We start from the raw sequence: 21,313 nt of genomic DNA, 5'->3' as shown, positions 1-21,313 counted from the left end.
CAAATTCAACTTTAAAAATTCAAACATGAAATTTAGGAGGAAGGTCTTCTTTAGTCAAAAAATAAAATAAAATCCAGGAGCATGAGTTTAATGTTACGTAAAAATTTGACTGACACTCATGTCAAACTGCAATTTAGGTTTTATCTCATTTATTCATTCCTTTGTGTCACAAACAGTCCCTGAATTCAAGACAAATGGCTTTTTATACACTTTGTGAAGTTCATTTTGTGTACATTTCCTATAAAATACATGATACTGTTATATACTTTCAATCTAAAAACGGTAGAAAACCACGTTCTGTCTTGCACTGTTGGACAAGTGTATCGAAAGAAGCAGCTCGCAGTCGGCCAGCACGCACACTTTTACACATCCACAAGCTCACCTGTGATTTAAATTCAGTACAGGAAGAAGAAACGAAACATTCACAGAACTACAAGAGGCTAGTTAGTTCTTCCCGGTCTCCCTTTCATACAAACATGCATCCAATCAGGCAGACAGCTGCAGGGTATAGAAGGAAATTCATTTACTTAGTAAACACAAGATGAGCGGAAATTTGGGGCCACACTGTGTTTGTTTACAATTAAGAGGTAAGCTACAGGTATTACAGGGCGATGACCGGGCAGGATAGGTCGGTGGAGAAAGGACTTGCTACAGGAAGTTTTGAGTAACGGGCTAGATGTGTCTTCTAGCACCAAGTTCAATTTGAAATGATCAAAATGCGGAAAACGGCCCATTCTTATTCCCAGGACATCATACATGCTTGATGGCAATGTAGGGCTAACGCTGAGAACCCAAAAGCACAATCTTTACCTAAACTTCACCAAGAACCTTTTGGTTTCCAAAGCTTTCAAATAGGACACAAACCACAGCCTTCTAAAGCAGATATTATTACTCTGTACAAGTTACACAAAGAACACCTTGTGTTTATGTCCGCATTGCCAGAACGACAGTATATGATACCCTGGGATGAGAACGCTTTGAAGGAAACAAGCCTACGGAACAAGAGTGTAAATTCCAGTAACAACACCATATTCAAATCTAGGTGTCCTAAAACAGAAAAGCAGCAAATGTGTTTTTATCTTAGTGTCCCTCGGTGGGGGGTGAATTAATTAAAAAAAAAAAAAAAAAAAAAAAAAAAATCACAATGTCTTAATTATGTCACCGAAGGAGCTGATGTAGTACACATACTGTACATCCTGGACTCAGTGTTACTGGAGAAGAGTTTGACGTATGTTCTGATACTCTGGGCCAGCACCGTCTTCATCTTCCCAGCCAGTCACTCCTGTTCTACAGACCAGGTGTACACACAGTGCTCATGTTTATCCCAGGGCACTTTCCATATATGGTTCATAGATCTGAACAGTCTTAAATACAGCCTAAACCCCCCTCATTAGGGGCTCTATTAACACATAAAAGGAAAAATGTAATATTCATGGTCCAATAAGAACAGCCACATTAAGCAGAGTGAAAGAAAATGCCCATCTCTCGCCTCCTCTGTTCCTTAGGGCCTGGTCCAGCCTCTGCGACCTTTATTAAACATATTAGATTTTACACTAAAGCACAGGGATCTACTCCTTCAGACTGGTCAAAAGAGATGCATGGTGAGAGTTGTTGAGGTTCCTGACAGGGCTGGCACACTGTAAACCTGATGACGGGTGATTTCTGGTCAGAGTTCTCAAGTGTCAACCACGAGTCCGATCGGGTCGTGCTGAGGGCTCTCCAGAAGTGAGGAACTGTCAGGTGCAGCTGGGTGAGTGGGGTGGGACATGCCTGCACCTGAGCTGCAGCTCACACAACCCTGAGAGAGACAGCAACGCATTAAACACATGGTCACAGGAAACGAAAACAAAAATGTTCACAGTGAGTGATTCGTGGCGATACCTGTGTGTCTATTTCCTGTGGGATGGCATGCTGTTTGATCCATGGATGGACTTCAGCCAGCTCCACTCTCTGCTCTTGGCTGAACCAGGGCTGGAGGGGCTGAAGCACTCGAAGCTTCTCCCTGTCCTCCGCCAAAACCTTGTTCTGGTCCCTGCGGGGAGAGAAAGCATGAGATGATAAAGGATGATGAAGAAAAGGTAAAGGGCATGAAGATGAACTGTCTCCCCCATGTGTGACAAAAGTGGTATTGCACAGGGGTGATTCTCACACCTGTGAGGGGCATATTTGTTTGGGTTTCTAAACAGTATGGCACGTCGACACACCTGAAATGTAACCTGGACATAACTTGGCCGCTCCTGTCCAATCAAAATGGGCTTTGAGGGAATGCAAAGAAGTGACCTAAGTTTATCAGAATGGAAACCAACATGATCTTTCTGCTTTTAAAGGTGGATTAAAGAGATACCACTTCCTGCTAAACTGAAGGGATTCAGTGTAGAAAAGGCGGTTCATAGTCTCTGAGGCTGATTCATGCTGCTCTGTGGTATGCTTTTGGTTTATATCTTTTCACCCATTGCTTGTCTTCTTGTTTGTGCTTTTGTAAAAAAGTTAAATAAAAAAGAAAACATGTATAAGGCATAAGAAGTCCATCTAACTGGTATAAATATAAATAAGCACAGTACTGTGAAGACGGCTTTGGTGTTTATTGTACTCCCCGATTATGGTAAATGGTAAATGGCCTGTATTTATATAGCGCTTTACTAGTCCCTAAGGACCCCAAAGCGCTTTACATATCCAGTCATCCACCCATTCACACACACATTCACACACTGGTGATGGCAAGCTACATTGTAGCCACAGCCACCCTGGGGCGCACTGACATCATTACATAATCAAATCAGCAGGTAGCCCTTTTGCTGTACCATTTGGCTTTGAATAAGCGAAGCCATCAGACAAAAAGACTAAATACCATGCCACATTAAACAAGGTGAGACATTTAGATAAGATGACAGTGTTTGAGAATCATGAAAAGGACTGCTAAAAAGAACAAAAGAAACAACACTTGCACATGTTTTGACTTTATGAGCCTCATAAAAGCCTCACCTTTAACCTTACTGCGCTTACTCAGTCAACTAGTGAGTATAATCCTCACTTTATATTGAAGATAAATGATTTTTAGTACAAAGCACCAGGTTTCAAAGGCCACTGTGAAAGTGTCACGGGGGGGGGGAAGCAATGCTGATATACACTGAACAGGCTGACATTATTTCTGTTCATGCTTGCATTAGTTACTTTTGTGCCTCTGTTACTATAAAACAGAACGCATTTGCAATTGTAAATCAAACTTGAGAGCTCGATCGCAAATGGATTACACTGACTTCAAATGTGGCTCTAAAATGTGATTTGTGAATCCTAAAGCTTAGAAACTTGTTTGAAAAGTAGGCGGGACCCACGCTGAAAGATGTACTCTCTCTCTGTTGGCCAGACTCGATTGGAGGGACAGCTTGGAAATATCTACAGTTTATAAACGAGATGGGTGATGGGTTAAACAAATACACGTTTCTGTTAATCTTTAACTGGATTTACATTTTCATCAGAAAGTCATCTTGCATTTAAAAAACAAAAACAAAAACAAAAAAACTGAGCGCGGTGTTCAGAGTTCGCTCTGAAAATGACAAGAAAGACACAAAAGTAATTCCACACACAAATCTGTAATGCCAAAATAGCTTTTCTCAAGAATGCGTTTCCCTTTTATCCATTATTAATTAAGTGTATTGGTGTACCTGGTGTGGATCTGGTATGTCATCATGACACGCTCGGGCGTGTGCTGGATCATGCTCCACAGGGAGTTTTCCGACTGATTCTCGAAGGTGTGTTTGTGCTCTGCCAGGGTCTCCAGACTCTTACGAGCTTTGCGTGACGTGTCCGATGAATCGTTGCTGGCAAAGTATTTACTGCTGTTGCTGCTGCCTGTAACCCAGGGAAAAATTCATTCACATCCTTCCATCCTACTCTTAACTGAAAATGCTGTTCCTCTGTTTTGCATTTGCATGGCATTCTTTTACTTGTTTGCATCATGCAGCAACATTTAGAAGCTTGGTGTACACGGACATTGGAAACTGAAAGTCAAAACTATAACAACTAGACTTATGCTTTACAAATATGGTGCAAAAAAGGCAGTTTTTGCATGAATTGCATGCATGCATATTGCCTTTCTTACCAGTGTGTGAAGTAGAGGTTCCATTGGAGCCAGATCCAGACCCCAGTGAGCCTCCAGACTCCCCTGATCCAGACCCTGAGGCATTGGAGCCAGTCCCTGACCTGGCGTCCTCCTGAAGCAGTAAGTCAAGGAGCTCGCTGGATGTTGACTGGGCATCATGGTTGCCAGACTCTCCTGCGACATCACGCTAATCATAAAAAAGATGGTCAGAAATCAGTCGGCAATTTAGAGTGAGAAAACTATCAGACCTATACTCAACCCATACCTGTTATAAAAGGTGGTAGATTGACTCACCTCATTGGCATGTTGTTCATGGAGGCTCTCGGCGTGGTTGTGCCCAGTGCTGCTCTGCCCTTCACTCGGTTTGGGCAGTTCTTCCTGCAGCAGATTGAGCTGCAGTGGAGAACTTGAGCGAGAACTAGAGAACAAAGCTGTAGGCCCAGCCGCTTCCTCTTCTTCGCCGACAGATGAACTTGCTCTGGGTGAGCAAAGTAAAAGGCCTGGGGATGTTTGAGAATGGGGACCAGGCTGGGCCTGGAACTGAGGCTGAGGGAAAGGTGCACTGACAGGGGCATACCCTGTCATAGTGATGGGTATTTGGGGAAGTATAAACTGAGCTGACTGTGGATAAATGGATGGGTAACCTGGGGTAAAAGTGGGGTAGTTGGGCAGGATGACAGCCATGACTGGAGCCATGAAAGAAGGGTTGAAGGTCTGTGTTGGAGCTATGGGTTGCAGGTTGTGAAAGTTTTGGGTATTCTGAACATTCTGAATGGTCTCCATTTGGATTTGCTGCATGCCTGGCAGGCTCTGAGTAGGTTGCATTATGTTGAAGTTGTAGCTGAGCTGGTCAGGAGGATGGAGCCCCGTAGGAGCTGCTCCAGGCAGCTGTTGTGTCCTGGGTGATTGCTCCGGGCCGGGCTTCCCCATTACAGGAAAGAATGGCACCTGGACTGGAGATGTTTGGCTGTAGGGTGCTCCCACCTGGGGCTGGGAGGACTCTGAGGAGGGCCATGAGGAGTCAGGGACACGGCGAGCGAGTTCAGGAGGGGAGGCATAGCTGTCTGACGAACCCTGGGGTTTGGGACGCTTGTGTCTTGGCTTCCCTTTTCGAGAACGATTCCAACCTCCGGCACTCAGTGGACGCAGGTAGTCTCCTGCAGTGAATGTATAGAGATCATAGAATCTAATTAAAGTTGCACAAAAATTTGCACCAACAGTCAAAGGAGCTTGCAAAGAAAAGCGTCTGGACTTCTTTAAGTTACTAGTCCACCATTTGACCTTAGAACTGAAGAAGCTTCTCGGATGAGAGGTGAAACGTCTTCAAGTAACTTAAAGAAGTCCAGACGCTTTTCTTTGCAAGCTCCTTTGACTACGATGACCTGGATGACTGAGAACCTTCACAGACACATTTGCACCAACACTTTGTCAGATTTCAAAACATCAGCTGCGTTGCTAAAGAAATATTCAACAAACCTGGGTGGTGGGAGTGAGCAAAAGAGCTGTTGTCCAGCTGCAGATATGAGCTGTAAGGGCTCTGAAGGATGCGATGGCGGAATCGATCTACATATTCTTGCTCCTCCTTCTGGGTGTGAGCTGACAGCACCTCCTTGGTGAGACCAACAAACCTTCTTTCCTCTGCGGCAGGGCTTGGAGCTGGACGGACAGGGGTTGGGGCAGGATCAGCAGGCTCACTGCCCATCGGGGCATCCTCCAGTGCTGTGGCTTCTAACAGAAAAACATGGGGGGGGGGGGGGGGGGGGGGGGGGGGGGGGGGCAGTGTCAAAAGAAAGCACTAAATGTTTCTCTGTGTGCAAAACTCCTGAGAGAATTTTGAAATTTTACCATTAAGAGAGAAAAAAAAAGAAGCATCTGAGCAGGTCTCACTCATGATATAAGACTATGTTTATATACCTGACTCAGGCTGTGGCACGTGCACTATGGTACTGCTGTATGAACACTGGCTGGTGACCGAGACAACACTCATGGCTTTAGTAGACATGGTGATGTCTGTAAGAGGTGCCCCGACTACAGCTGGAGTTGGAGGGCTCACTGACACCTCAGTCTCCACCACGACTGCTGAAAAGTGAGAAAAAACAAATGCCAGGAGCAAAACGAGTTTATATGACAGAAACATTGCAGCCTTTCACCCTAAAAGTAACAGAATGCTAAGCCATGTGCTGTGTGTGGGTTTATACCATTTGAAATCTCCTGAGCTGTGTCAGTGGCTCCTGCAGGCTTGTCATCTTCTGAGGTAGAGGATGAGGAAGAAGAGGTTACCAAGGAATGAGATTCACTCTTCCGCTTGAGGGCTGGACCTGTACAGCTCTCTAAATATCTGGTTACACACAAGAAATGTGCGCAAACCAACAGGGAAAGCAGGAGTCAATATTATGACAAGGACTGAGTGCTGCAGAAAAAAAAAGTCATGTTTATCGCCACACACCTGATGATGTTATCCACACAGTTGATTTGCTGATAGGAGGGAATGTGTGTTTGCTTCCTGCTCACTTTGTGCTCTCTGACCTCAGCATTGGAGGCTGAAGAGGGTAGAGGAGCTGGCAAAATAAACAGCCAACATTTAAAATATCTGCCAATTTTAAAAAACACATTTTAACTGTTTTGTACTCAGTGGATGTGAAACTGCGATACCTGTGACACGTTTTCCAAGGAAAGCAATTTTGTGGTTGGAATCCAGATAAGCCTGCTGGCCCCAACTCTTCACTCTGTTTACATCAGCACAGATCTGCTGTAAAGTCATCTGGAACACACAAACAGACGAACACAGCACCCCCCAAAAAAGTGCATGAGTAACCATGGCAATAGATAGTTAGGCAACTGGGTGACATGTGAATTCCTGGATGATGACCTCACTGTGATGTCTTACCGGTTCCCGGTGTGAGTCCTCCCATACGTTGCCATTGCTGTCACTTGAAGATGCAATGCTGATGTAGTGCTCGTGAGAGCCGTTGCTGCCTAAACTACCGTAACCACTGGAGCCATTGTTGTGAACGGGCTGTAAAGAAGAGACACAAGGAAGAACAGATTAATGCTGCTGTTTAACAGATATTAATGCTTCTTTTTTCAGCCTGTGTACAGCAACCAAAAAGCAAAAACCACACATACTACAACTCCAACCCATTTAGTATGAATCATTTTTTTATTTTTTCCCTTTTTCTGACAGGACTGAAACATGATCAGCTTTTATATGTTATTACGCTGATACCAGCATGATACCAGCACCTTTGTTGCATTACAGCAACAAAGGATTTAAAGTGAGTGCTTTCTGGAATTCATTTATTCAGCAACGACATATTCACCTGTAGGAAAAGCTTATAGATCTTTGCCTGAAGATCTTTTATTTCCTCGTGAGTTACTGGAACAAACTCCTTTGCTTTAGCAGCAAACACATCCTCATTCAGAGGACTCCTGTAGGCAAAGGCAGTAAACAGAGTGATGTTATCTTTGTTACTGCGTCATTCATGTAATCGCACACCATTTTCACAGAAACCCAGGGGGATTACACAACAGACACCAAACTCTACACCTCAGCACACATTTTTGTCGTCTTGGGGTTTAGATTTTATGCTTATGGAACTTACGTCCTGACTTTGTGGCGCCCGATGATGAAGGCCACCTTCCGGCTCCATGGGTTGATGAAGCTGGACCAGCTGGTATCCAAGGTGATGTAGTCTCCATTCTGACAGTGCAGACGCACGGGAGAATGTTCAAATGGAGGCTGCCCCGCATGCTTCAAGACTAAGCAAGGCATGAAGAATAAATAAATAAATAAATAAATAAAATGTATGACAAAAATACAGTCACGGTAAAAAGAAATTACTGTCAATTCTAAAGATTTGTATTAGGACATAATAATAAAAATATTATGATATTTAAACTGTTTCACTATTTATTTAGTACTAAAATAAGCCAAAACACTGAAGTGGTGTGTTAAAAACTAAATATATCCCATGATTCAATAGCTTTTAGAGCCACCTTTAGCAGCAATAACTTGAAGTAATAATTTTCTGTATGATGTCAGAAACTTTATCGGTCTCTCAAATCATTGTGGAGGAATTCTGACCCACTCCTCTTTCCAGTGTTGCTTCACTTCATTGAGGTTTGTGGTATTTGTTTATGTATAACTCTTAACCAAGGGAAAGCATTTCAGTCAGGTTGAGGTCTGGACAATTGCAACACACTGATTCTTTTCTTTTTCAGACAGGCTGTTGTAGTTATTCTGCTTACACGTGCCCTCACAAATGACTGTAGAATACATTGCAGTCCATTAACTCCTCTGCATACCGAAGTGTCCAGGTCCTGTGGCTGCAACACAAGCTTAAGTGATCACCCCCACCCGGCCCCATTACCGTGCTTTACAGTTTGTATGAGGCGTTTGTGCTGATATGCTCTGTTGATGCCATCCAAACATGGCGTTGTGCATTATGGCCAAACACCTCAATTTTTGGTCTCATTTGTCCCACGGAGTCCTGTGGTTTGTTCTATTCTTCAAACCTAAACTGTGCTACGTTGTTCTTTTTAGAGGGAAGAAGCATTCTCCTGGCAACCCAACTAAACAAGCCATACTTGTTCAGTCTTTTTCTAATTGTCCTGTCATGAACTTTAACATTTAAAATGCTAACTGAGGCCTGTGGAGTCTGGGAAGTTCACTCCTGGAAAGACTGGCAAATGTTTGGAATGTTTTCCACTTGAATGTGAATAGTATTTCACACTGCAGAATGATGGAATTCCAATTGCTTGGAAAAAGGCTAATAATCCTTCTTTAAGATCACTGCTGATGTCATTTCTCCTCTGCATCATGTTAACAGATATGTTAACACTCCAGACCACCAAACTGCCCAAATGTCTGCTTTCATAGAGGTGCTCACATTTGCGTCAAGAGCAGCACCCTGGTTTCTACTTATTCTCTCAACTACAGTACTATGGAAGAAGTAAGAGCACTTAGTTTTTCAAACACTGCTTTTGCATTTTTCCCTAATTTTTGTTAATTATGACATAGTGTATTATTTAACTTGCTGTTGATCACCTCAGGTTGATCTTTGTCTAATTAATTAATTAATTTTTATTGTGTGATGAAAGGTAAAATCGTATAATTTCAAAGCGTGTGTAAATGCTTAGGATAAACACCTTGCTTTGGTTGATTAATTTACTACTACTACTACTACTACTACTACTAGCTATTTTATTATTTGTCTGGCATTTTGTACAGTATAATGAAAAAGAGAATATCTATCTATTTAAATATACAATTTGAGTCAGCTCATTGAAATGCAGAGTTTTCTTATCAGCAGACTAAACTTTTGCACTCATCCTCCCCACAAACTCACCTTTCCGGTGCATGGCTAGCATGAGGGGGCGGTCCTCTGGGTGAATGCAAGTCAGCAACGACGTGCCTATCAGATCCTGAGGAAGGTATCCAAGCAAAGGCACGGCCCTGTGAACAGTCAGCATAAAAATCAGCTCTTTTCATACACTGCCATTAATTTTCAAAGCTTGGGACTGGAAATTTGTGTGTATTGACCTGTCATCAACTTCCAGAAACACACAACCAGGGGAGTGTGTTGTGGTAAAGATGCGCTTGTCCATGGGAATCCGAGGTGCTGCATACACAAATCATATAAACACCAGTGCAAAACATGAATAAACAGTGGTTATAAGTTCATCAGAAATACCAGAAGAGTTTCTCAGAAAGTGTTTGGGGTTATTATAGATAAAATTGCATTGACCTATCAGAGCATCAAAGCTGCATGTTAAAAGACAAACACGGTATCATACCTTCATATCCAGAGATGATGCGTTCAGCCAGTGCCAGGCAGCACGGCTCCTCCTCCTCCCCACTGCCCCCAGATCCCTGCACCTTCAGCTGGTAGGGTGTTATCCGAAATGGGTTGTAACGCATCTCACCCTCACGATCCTTCCCACCCCTAAAACACACAAGACACAAAAATCATATCCGAATTTATTGTGATCAAAGATGAAAACAGGAAACGTTACCTGCACCAGTTTCAAACCCTAAAATAAAGATCTAATGAAAAATGAAAACAATTACTTCAAATTTCAGTGATATCTATTGGTACAAGTTGATGACAGCTAATTTAATTCTTGTAAGAATGTGTGAAATGAATATTTTCTATGGCTATGGAGGTACTTTCAGTCACAAGAGCTGATGGATAATCATGTTTGATTTGGCACACATTTTACACCAGAAGCCCCTCCTAACACAACCCTCATATTTATCCAGGCGTGTGTCTCCTCCTGGTCTCAGACTGGGAATCTTTTGCACATAAAATGAATGTGTTAACCACTACACCATGGACCGAGCACAGTTTCTACAGACACATTCATTAAAAAGCATGTATTGATGGAATTCCTTATAGAGGAAGAGTTGACAATCAGAACGAAACTTCATTACACCCTGCAGGAAATTTTGTAACAGTTGCACAAGCTTGTAGACGTTACACAATTCTAATAATAAAAAAACAACAATCATAATTTAAAAACCCTGAAATTACTGCAGTTTATAGTCTGGATACACAAGGGCAACATCAGATGTAGGGTTTAATGGAATTTAGCTCATATATTTTATTAAATGTGCATTTAAAAAAAAAAAATTATTGTTTAAGGAATTAAGGGATATGTAGAAAAAAAAAAGTACTGACCTGATTCGGCAGAAGAAGGACTTGACCTGGGCACAATCAAACAAAACGCCGGCTACAGAGAAAAAGAAGCGAGAGAAGTCAGTTAGCCATATTCTCTTTCATTATTTCTGTTAGATACCCACTGAGACACTAGCATGTGCAAACTAACTTAAAAAACAAAACTGTGCCGTCCCTGTGCCGTATTTTATTTATTTAATCTAAATAAATAAATAAAATACAGCACCTGTGTGCGAGTTGCTCCAAGGTGGCAAATGGGGTTGCGCAGTGTGTGAATAGAAGACGTTGACATCTTGGTGGAAGAGCAGCTCCACAAATTTGGCGGACTCCAGAAACTTCCTCTTGCAGCACAGGATGCTGGGAGCCTGCTCAGACGCGTAGAGGACGCGGCCGCTGGCCAGGGAGAAAACCACCACGAAGGAATCCTACAAACAGGTAAAGAGATGTACGCACCCAGAAGAACATGCACAAGCAAGCAAAGTCACAGACACACACAAAAGCAATAAACACACATACACTCACACACCCGCTCAGGAGTGAGGCAAAATAAATGTACATATGCATGTGTATTTGCATCTTTAAGACTGCCTCAAAACAGGATTTCAGAACAGCTCTAAACAAATGCTTAGTGGGTCCTATGACATCTTCAGTGATGCATTAAAAAAGGGACAATAACATCAGAACCTGTGACCTGTGCATCTAAGTTTGATGTGCATACCGTATTTTTAAGGGTGTGTTCTGAGGTGACTCTCTCCAGCTCTTCCAGGGTGCAAACAGTGGCATTTCTCTGCTCGTCCTGCCCATTTTGCATGAGCAGTTTATAGTATTCACTATTAGCTACAGGTGACAAACCAAGGCACAAAAACAGTATCAGTATTTGGAGAAAAATAAATAGTGTTTTCTTAAGATTCTACATGGACTCTTCTGTATTTAGTCAGGTTACCTTGCACTTGTTTGACACAGTTGAGCGCGTAATGTAAGGCCTCCACAGTGCTGGCTTTGCTGCGGCTGCGTTTGTCTGATGGAAGCCTCTTTTTCATCTCAGCCACTGCATTCATCACCTCTCTGTGGTCCTGCCCTTTGCCAGCCTCTGCATGCTCGCTGCTACATATGCACAGAAACAGCATAAAAAGATAAGTATTTCTCACAGTTACTTAAGTAGTTAAGATTCACTCTGTCTGACATAGTTAGCATTTTTGTCACCATTATACCATGAATAGATCATAGCACAGACGCAGAACTTCAGGATCAGCTGGTAAAAAGCATCTTCCCAGTTTATTTTGGGAAACTCTGGCTTGTTTTCTTCTATGCCAAAATTCTTGCAATGCTGCAAGAAAGTTAAAACCCTGGCTGTTGTCACAGTGTGTTGTACTCCATTTGTCAGAGCCACATGCTAACAGTGTAGCAATAGTAATAGATAAAAAGCTCTCACGTGGTGTTGTGGATCTTTGCAGAAATTAGGGTCAGAAAGGCACCATAGAAAGTCCCCAAAAAAGGCTAAATGGTGAGAGCACATGGAGTTAAATACCTCTTAGCTGAAACTGAGGTGGATCCCGAAGCACTTCCAGGGCTGTGATTGGTTGATGAACACAGGTCGTGTGAACCACTCGCCATTTCTTCATCTTCCTGTCCCACCTCTCCACCTGAAACTCCACTTTCTTCACCCCCGAGGTGCTTGGACATTTCCCTGCCGTTCTGCTTCCCGGACAACTCCTGCTCCACCTCTCCACCGTTCGCTGTGGCTGACAGCAATGCAGGCTCCTCGCCATGTAGTCCGCTGTCACCTCCTGGCATCACCACACTTTGGTCACACATCAATTATTTTTCTTTCCAGTTACAATAGTCGGTAAGGGTCTTCATATGTTCAACCAAAGGGAATGGGTTCCATGTGGTAACAATGAACTGACTTTCATTCAGTCAGTGCTGAATGTTGGATGAAGTGGTCTGTTTTTTCCACTGCAAACAGAAGAAAATAAACAAAAAGCCTGAGTTTAGTTATTATTGCATAGAAGGTATATGGAACAAATTTCCCACGTGTGGGACTAATCAAGTTTTATGTTATGCCAGAGGCAAGATTTAGGAAAATCAGTACAGGTAGTAGGGCTCTGCGATATGACCAAAATCTCATATCCCGATATAAGAATTCTATCGTCCCGATAACGATATATAAATCACAAAAATGTAACATTTTCTGTAAATTCTGTGAATCTCGGGCGGCTCATCTTGCGGGAAGTGTTTCCAGCTGCGCATCATGTAGCTGGAGTCGAGTGTTTTAAGCGATGCATGAAACTATACTCTTTTTTTACTTCTCATCAGTAAATAATCTGCTCTTTCACGTGATTCAGTTTATTTTGAAAAGTCTCAACAGGATCTTGAGCTTTATTGTGAAAGGTTTATGTGGAACATAAACAAGCGGACACGCGATGCTGTTACCGTCATTGTTGCTAACCACAACGCATAAAAACAGGCTCTTGTCCGTCCGTAGTGTGGTTATATAAAATATAAGAGAAAGAGAGAACTTTACAAAATTAATATACCCACTACAGTGACCATCAAAACGATGAAAAAATATTGCCGTAAACAGTTTATTTTGCGACACCACGAAACAAACAATAGCGTAAAATGAAATGATAGACGCTTTTATATTGTCATCCGATATATATCGTTATATCGAACAGCCCTAACAGGTAGTACAACAGAAACACTGAACTCTATGAAAGCAGCTGTCTCTCAGTTAGGACTGGGCTATATCATACCGTTCACGGTAATACCAGTGTAATGTTGAGCAACGATAAGAAAATGAAATATCGTGATAGAATATGGGTAAAACGCGCATGCGCAGTGCCTTCGTTTACATATGCACATGGCGGTGACGCAGAATGAGAAGAGCGAAAGTGGATCGTTAACTGAAACAGATGAACCAGAATTGGTTTGTAAAAATGCTGGAACTTCAATGGTGTGGAACTGGTTTGGCTTTCATCTAGGGCTGCTCGATTATGGCAAAAATGATAATCACAATTATTTTCACTGAAATTGAGATCACGATTATTTGACGATATTTATTTAACCCTTTAAGACCTACTATAGAACCAAGTCCACCAGAGCTTATATTATTTTTTTTACATGCTGTAGTGCCATTTGTGGGAGCATTTCAAGTTGCTATACATCAATACAACTGTTATAGCCCATATTTTAATAATATGTATGCATTAAGTGCATAGTAATTACATAAATTGCAAAAAAGTGCAATAAACTACAAAAAAAATTGAAAATCGCTTTTGTTTTGTTTACATATATTTCTACTTGGAGAAATTTAAGAGGTTTATCCCTCAAAACTTTAAATACAATAAAGTTGCAAAAAATAGTTTCCCACCACAGGAAATTTATTTTGAGTGTCTTCATAGTTTTATTTTGGAGATACAGCAATTTTTATATACTGCAGGAAAAACAAAAAACAATCCTATGATGCAAATTTGCAAAGAAAACAGCAGGTGCATCATTTTACTGTGGGAAGTGTTACGAACAGCTGATAGGAACGGCAAAGCGTGTTTCTGGAATATTATGTTTTTGTTCCTCCAAGCGCTTTTTATGCAATTTTTGCAAAGCTATATGTGGAACGAAACCGTGACCGAGGACAAGCTGATGGCATCAGATGTAAGTACAACTCCTCCGGTTTCATATGCAAAACAAATTATTGCGCTAGCTTACACGGTTCAGGTTCTACAGGGATTTAAAAATAGTTACGCAAAACGGAGCGTGCTGCTCTGACCGGCTTTAAAGGGTTAACAATGACTTTAAAATAATAATATAAAATGGTGTGCAACACCACTGAAGTTTTTTTTTTTTAAACTCTCTTTTCAACCAACGGCAGTCACTCTCCAAATAACTTCTGCTTAGCTTTCCGGGCTTCCCTCGGGTCCTCTTAATCAGCGGTCTCCACCCTTTTTTGCGCCACGGACCGGTTTATGCCCGACAATATTTTCACGGACCGGCCTTTAAGGTGTCGCGGATAAACGAGGGAGGGGCTAATAATCGGCTCAGTCATTTTTAATGATCGTTGAAAGCCCAGATCGTAATCGTGATTTAAATTCGATTAATTGAGCAGCCCTACTTTCATCCGTCAGATACACAACAAAGCACTATTTTTGGTAGCGCATGCTAGCGGGCCATCGTTATTACCGTGTTTTTTGGAAAACACGGCACACTTAAAATCAATCCTTTATTTTTCTGAAAATCGACAGTGCCCCTTATAATCCCGTGTGCCTTATGTATGAATTCTGGTTGTGTTTACTGACCTCTAATTGATTTTATGTGGTACATGGTGCTCGAATATCTGTCAAATGTTTCAGTACGACTTTGCTAAGCTACGAACCCGCACCGCTTGATGGATTGTCGGAGCATTACGGCTATCGTAGGCAGGCGCCTCGCGGAGTGATACGTACTGTGCTTCAAGATAATATTACCGTACTGTGTGTGTGTATAACCTCTTTTTAAGTTTTGTGGATATGGTTATGCTCAGGATATGTCAGCCAATTTCCACTGGAAATGCCTTTTGGTTAAACTGTCAGCAAGAAATTTGCATTTGCAGTGTTAATTTTTTATATAACCTTAATGCACTTAAAAAAGCTGCTTGTTTAAGTGAAAATACATTAATGGTTTTTTTTTTTTTTTTGCACTAATAAAGTTGAGGAGTTTTAAAGCATTTTGTCTAGTGTCAATTATATCGTCAGTTATATCGTTATCGCAAATTTTCAAATGTATATCGTGATAAATATTTTTGGTCTACTCTCAGTCGTGTAGACTCTCAATAAACACATCCATCGATGTCTCATCAGGCAAGACGTGATAGCATTTTTACCAAACTAAAATAAACGCCATATATATATATATTCCAAGTTCACTTAGTTTTTTATTTTCAAAAGTCTTGTTGTTATTTTCTTTTTGGTACATGTTTTTTTTCCCACATCTAGTTTCAGTTTGTAGCTTAGTTTAAGTAAACTGTAGTAAACTTAATCTCATTTATGAGGAGCCAACTCTAAAACTGTATTTTACACCTTACAAATTGAAAACATTCATGTTTAAACAGCGAAACTAAGGCGTTATTGTTGCAGATCTCAGCTGGCTTGGTCTCTGACCACCAATGACACTGAGGATCCTGTTCTTGCATTACGCCCACAAACACGTCCTTGTGTTAGTATTTCATTTCAGATTTAGCCAGTGAAAACATATTTTTTAATAAAGTGTTGTGCAGTGACAGATCTTTTCTCTTACATTTTTCAACAGCACTTCTTGTTAAAGTGTGACTTTTTGGAAAAACTTTAACACTTCTGTAGGTCATCATTAAGTCAACCTACCTAATAAGCAACTGCTCATACCCCTACAGACAGATCATGCATGACACCTTAAAGGCCAATGCGACCTGGAAGCAGATAATCTTCAGCATGGAAAAAAATCACGGTTGGCAATCATGAAAGTTGGGAATCTTGCCAGTGAACTTTTTCTCAAATAAGTGGCAAAATGTATTTCCAAAGATATTAACAGCATATGCAGAGAATCATCCCCAGTTGGAATCCCCATCCACCTCACATTCAATTCCTCTGCTTGTAGGATCATCCAATCATAAGCAAGTTGCTTTAAAGGGAGGGTTTCCTCCAATGAGAGGTAAAACAGCATGAGTCAAGGAGAATAAACTGAGGGCCTGAGGATTATGGTGAATTACAAATTTTAGAAAGCTACTACAAGCCTACAGTCCTAGAATAAAAAATATAGAGCTAGAAATATATTCACATGTCCACTTTAAACTTGGGGCATGGGTGATGTGCCAAAGGCTTTAAAATTGGAAGCAAACACTTGTCTTCTTTTGAAAGTACGAGCATGTTATTGCCAAACATAAACAAGTAAAAAATGTTCTGTGCAAATGTGAACAAACACAATCTGCCATGTTATTTAATACTACTCAGCTGTCTGGCCATAAAACTGACTCACTGCTTTCTGACTCTCTCCCAGCATCTGCGATTTATGCACATCTCATCCATCAATACTGCCAAGACCAGGTAAGGCTCTGCCAGATATAATAATGTGATACTGGGTTACATAATAGCTGTTACTAATTATGCATTTACATTTTTTGCAATCCCTGCAAACGCAGGTTTTTTAAAAAAATATTTTCATCAGAGTCATCAGAGGAAATCGCTTGTCTTCCAGCCATCTTGGGCGAGTTTTTTTCTCTATGGTATTGGTATAATTAAACAAACTCCAGCTGCCACCACATCCATATGGCACTGTGACCAGACACTGAGAATAAAGACAGAGGGACAGAAACTGAGAAGCAAAAGCAGGAGGGAGTGAAAGTACCCTGCATCATTCATCAGGTCTTCATAGGAGGATTACATAACTGATTTGCTCAATTCAGAATGCATAAAACATTATGCTATTGAGATATTATACATGTACTGACGTGCACAACACAACGCGTGATTGTTGTTGCATACATAGGATGCTGTGGTCCTTTCTCACTTATGCAGCACAACAACACACTTGACCTAGGCTGTTGCTCTGTACTTGAACCTGCATGCACACTGCAACACAGCTCAACACCATCACAGACTGCTTCCAGAAGTCACCTAAAAAGCTAAGATAAGCTATTGCACAAGCAAAACTGAAAGTCAACATTATTACCTGTTTTACAGGCTTTTTTTTTAAATTTATTGTTAACGTTCAGCAGAAGCCTACAACTTACTCCCCCTCACCATATGAACCCAGTGACCCAAGTAAGTCCAGAGGCCACCTCACAATGCTTTGAAGGAGTGACAGCAACTCCACTCCGGTGGAAGCTATAGCACCACACCTGACTTGCCACTGGGCAGCTTCTAGTTTCAGTGAAGTCCCCTACCCAGAGTTATTACATAGCGCTTTATCTATCAAGACCTCTCATATACATTTTTAAAATTTCTATTTTATTTTTATTTAGTTCTTTTTCAATTAATTCCCATTAGTTTATTTTCAGTTTGTTTGGGTTTTTTGTGTGCCAGGTTTAGCTGGGTTGCTGTAATATACTGGGTATTTATCAGGGGCAATATCCGCAGTGTGTATAAAACCTGCACTGTCTATGGAAGTATCAGAAAGGTTCAGACAGTAAAATACAAACACAGCATTTAGTGAGGGCAATTAACTCCCACTCATGTAATCATGCCAATCTCAATAATCATATGCACCCATGCCTCATCATGCCTGCTGTGTAAGCACATCTGGACAAAGCGACAAAGCTAAAACTTAATGTAGTTTAGTGTTAAGACCTTTTAACCGCCGTGAGAGTTCGGGTTGCTTGGTGAAAACAGCGCCCCCTACAGTAACTGGATACGAAGGTCGCAATAACGCAATAAACTGATAGCCTGTTAGCTACTGTATTAGCAAGTATAATAGGTTGCTTTTTAAGTAATGCACCGTATGCAAATCTGAGCAACAAAAGCTTTAGTTTGTTACCAACTTGCCAGCCAACACAGCGCAACCCGTGAGCTCCAGCCCCCTGACTTACGGCAGACGTTATACAGCTAACATGAGCAACACACACTGCTTACACCACTGCTTACAGTCAAGTCAGCATTCACTCCTTGGAGAAGCAAAAAGCCCAAACCACAATAATACACATTCGCAACGACTTCACAGCACACAAAAAAGGCAATGATTCAATTTCACATGTTTACATCCACTGTTGTCTCTAGCTGAAGCCGTGCGTCAGGTGGTTAGCTAGTTTATCGAGAAAGCTAACTCACCAATTACGCCCCCAATTTTTCGTCTTTTGGTGGAATATTTACCTTTCCCGCTCCACGCGTGTCTTGGCTCAAGATTAAAAAGTTACGAGTCTCCTTAATTGATCACCGGACCGCATCAGAAAGTATTTTGTTTCAGTTATATCTCAGTCACGTAGCTACGTCGTCATCCATCCCAGAGCGGTGGACACATTTGTGCAACGTGAGCCCGGCATAGCATAACCACGCCCATTAAGCGATGATTGGGCAGGTGGGTTTTACATTTATTATTGGATTGGATAGCAAACCAGATGTAGGCGTGTCTGCCGCGGCATGTCTGTTGGGTGGCTTGCTGGCGATTCACGTGGATTCCCATGTTACGCAACCGAGAAACAACAAGCCTGAAGCACACTGTGCGAGCGATGACACTACCAGCCCGCTGCGTCCCCGCCCCTACCGCTAAATGAATGAACAGAGTCGTTGCATGGTCCAGCTGCTGCAGTGCACGTAGCAGGGAGTTTGGACATTTGACTTCTTTTTGTTTGGTTAAATTGTTGTCAGTTATTGAACATCATCTTAGTAAAGTCTCTTAAGTAAAAAAAATAAAAAATAAAAATTACAAGAAAATGGGAGCTATCAGTAATTTTAATAGATTTTGTCATTAAGCAAATGAAAAGGAAGGCAAAGAATGCCACATACTTGTATATCCTTATTCATTAATTGTAAATAATATTTTACATTATATTTAAAAAATTTGCAACAATAATATGCAATCTAATTATTCTCAGTTGTCATGTTGATTATCTTTATGACACAATGACATTTGCTTGAAAGCACAACACTTGAGCAGCTGTTATATATTCTTTTACCACATCTTTATTGCAATTTGACTTTTTCAGTTAAATCTGCATTTAAATTAAACCTGAACTGAAAATTTCCCAATTCTGTAAAACCAAAATAAAATAATAATAAAATATATAATCGTTAGAACTGATGGGGTTATCCTAAAGACCTTCAAGTGAGTGGAACTGAGATGGAAAAAAGAGGAAGGAAACATGGGGGGGAAAAAAAAAAACAAAACAAAAAAAAAAAAACAACAAAAAACTCAACAGTACTTGTGTAAAAACTGCTGGACTGTACACCATTGTATGTCACACTGAAGGAATTTATCTTTAAATGACTCCAATAAAAATGATTTTGCCATCATGGCTCCTTTTGGAAAAAGGAATAGCTGGCGTTTGTTACGTCACAGATGAGAAAAATCAGAGGACACTTTGATTTAACATCAGTTTTATTCAAGCAAAAATAAATTTAGGGCCCACAGAGCAGAATTGCACATATTTCCACGTAAATTCCAAAAAAGTGAAGCAAGGCTTGGAAGTTATAAGATCTTAAATTCTGTGGGGGGGGGGGGGGGGGGGGGGGGGGGGGGGGGAGATGAGGTTGACAATTCCATGTATGGTTAATAAAAAGCTGGCCCATAAAAGCATTTCCATGCCTACAAATTTTAGTTGTGGCTGCAGTCTGATTAAATCTGCATGCTTAACAAAAAGAGAAAAGGGTGCAGGTGAGTACATATTTGTGTTAGTGTTTATTTCTCTATCAGAAACAAGCAAGAAGTATGAAGGGGGGGGGGGGGGGGGGGAAGCTAATGATTGCTAGAAGTCAAGAAAAAAAAAATCCTGAAACTGTAACCTAAAACAGGAGCTTTAAATACCAAACAGAGTGAAAATAATATACAAAGCAATCCCAAATCCAGTGTTAGTGTCACATGTATCACAATGCCATGGACCAACAAAATATTTCCACTCTATATCGCCCATGATGCTCAGCAGTACTGACCTAAACATCACAAAAAAAAAAAACAAAAAAAAAAAAAAACAAAAAAAAAAAAAAAAAAAAACATACTATAGCCTAACTATGATCAACTCTACATTTAACAGAATGCAAATAACTGTATGACAAATATGGCATGTTAGAATTTTTAATTGTTTTGTGTTAGAAGCATTGTGCATCAACAAGAATGTTTCTTCACACTGGCGTTGATCCAAAGGTCTTTATTAAAGGTTAAATTCAACTGATAGCACAGGCTAGCTGCACAGTATCTGCTGGACAGGGAGCTCACAAGGCACTACTTGTTCTCTGGCTGGCTGGTACATGTGTTCAGAAGGTATGGCTGCATTTTTGGCTGTTCTCCATTGGAGACACCTATCAAAGTCTAAAGCTAAACTGCAGATTTTCTTTCCTCTTAATTGTTGATCATTATTATTACATAAAGGCCATTTTTCTGCCACACTTAAGAGCAACTAATTGAGATAATTAATCTCTTGATACCTCATGATGGCACTTCTGTGTATTTTTTTTTTCCTTTTACATTTTATGGCAAATCTGTCAGGCAATGAGCATGCTACTTATAGTAAACATGACCAGCACTCAATCTAAACACAAGCTCATGCAAACTTTTACTGCATCCCAATTACTGCCTGAAAATGACATGAACAGGAATGGACACAGTGAGGTGGTTCAACAGTACGTTACCCATTACCAGTAAGCTTTGTGTTGTCAGAATGACTTTCCTCTTCATTCAGATCTAACATTAACTCCTTAAACATTGGACCTGATCAGCACTTAACCATGTGCAGAAATAAAATGAGTAATTAGATTTCACTAATATTTGTAAAGCTGACCAATTAAGTAAGAAAAAGCATGAGAGAGGAAAAAAAAATACTGGTGTTACACTATCAAGAGCAGAAATATTTTAAATCTGGGAAGGGGCATCTCTTCCACCA

The 21,313-nt window shown here is 41.0% G+C and overlaps 1 protein-coding gene across 4 annotated transcripts; it reads right to left on the bottom strand.

Moving 5' to 3' along the window:
* Nucleotides 1–132: 132 nt before the first annotated feature.
* per3 (period circadian clock 3) lies at nucleotides 133–18,756 on the bottom strand. 4 transcript variants are annotated; one of them, XM_085273624.1, is made up of 22 exons: nucleotides 18,591–18,756; nucleotides 12,305–12,732; nucleotides 11,720–11,886; nucleotides 11,495–11,613; nucleotides 11,003–11,201; nucleotides 10,780–10,831; nucleotides 9,896–10,044; nucleotides 9,642–9,720; nucleotides 9,448–9,554; nucleotides 7,702–7,858; nucleotides 7,420–7,528; nucleotides 6,987–7,115; nucleotides 6,752–6,860; nucleotides 6,546–6,657; nucleotides 6,298–6,437; nucleotides 6,014–6,178; nucleotides 5,576–5,827; nucleotides 4,394–5,256; nucleotides 4,100–4,286; nucleotides 3,663–3,849; nucleotides 1,882–2,032; nucleotides 133–1,798 (listed from the first exon to the last, which is right to left on the bottom strand). In XM_085273624.1, exons 2-22 carry the CDS (start codon nucleotides 12,589–12,591, stop codon nucleotides 1,676–1,678), a joined length of 3,843 nt encoding a protein of 1,280 aa, XP_085129750.1. In that variant the 5' UTR covers nucleotides 12,592–12,732; nucleotides 18,591–18,756; the 3' UTR covers nucleotides 133–1,675. The 4 variants fall into 4 exon arrangements, with proteins under 4 accessions (XP_085129750.1, XP_085129751.1, XP_085129752.1 ...); XM_085273625.1 differs by having other exon boundaries at nucleotides 6,014–6,175; XM_085273626.1 differs by having other exon boundaries at nucleotides 11,720–11,880; nucleotides 18,591–18,755.
* Nucleotides 18,757–21,313: the final 2,557 nt, after the last annotated feature.

Source organism: Mchenga conophoros, linkage group LG5, assembly GCF_057382185.1.
Source record: "Mchenga conophoros isolate Kocher_MC1m ecotype Shallow Benthic linkage group LG5, M_conophoros_male_GT1.1, whole genome shotgun sequence".
Lineage (NCBI taxonomy): Eukaryota > Metazoa > Chordata > Actinopteri > Cichliformes > Cichlidae > Mchenga > Mchenga conophoros.
This window is presented reverse-complemented; position numbering and strand designations above follow the sequence as displayed.

Excerpts from the sequence above, each read along its gene's own strand:
- per3 (XM_085273624.1), bottom strand. The coding sequence starts at position 12,591 with ATGTGTGACCAAAGTGTGGTGATGCCAGGAGGTGACAGCGGACTACAT. Across the intron at positions 6,179-6,297 it reads AGCTCAGGAGATTTCAAATG|CAGTCGTGGTGGAGACTGAG; the intron begins GTATAAACCCAC and ends CTCACTTTTCAG. Across the intron at positions 5,257-5,575 it reads TGCTCACTCCCACCACCCAG|GAGACTACCTGCGTCCACTG; the intron begins GTTTGTTGAATA and ends CATTCACTGCAG.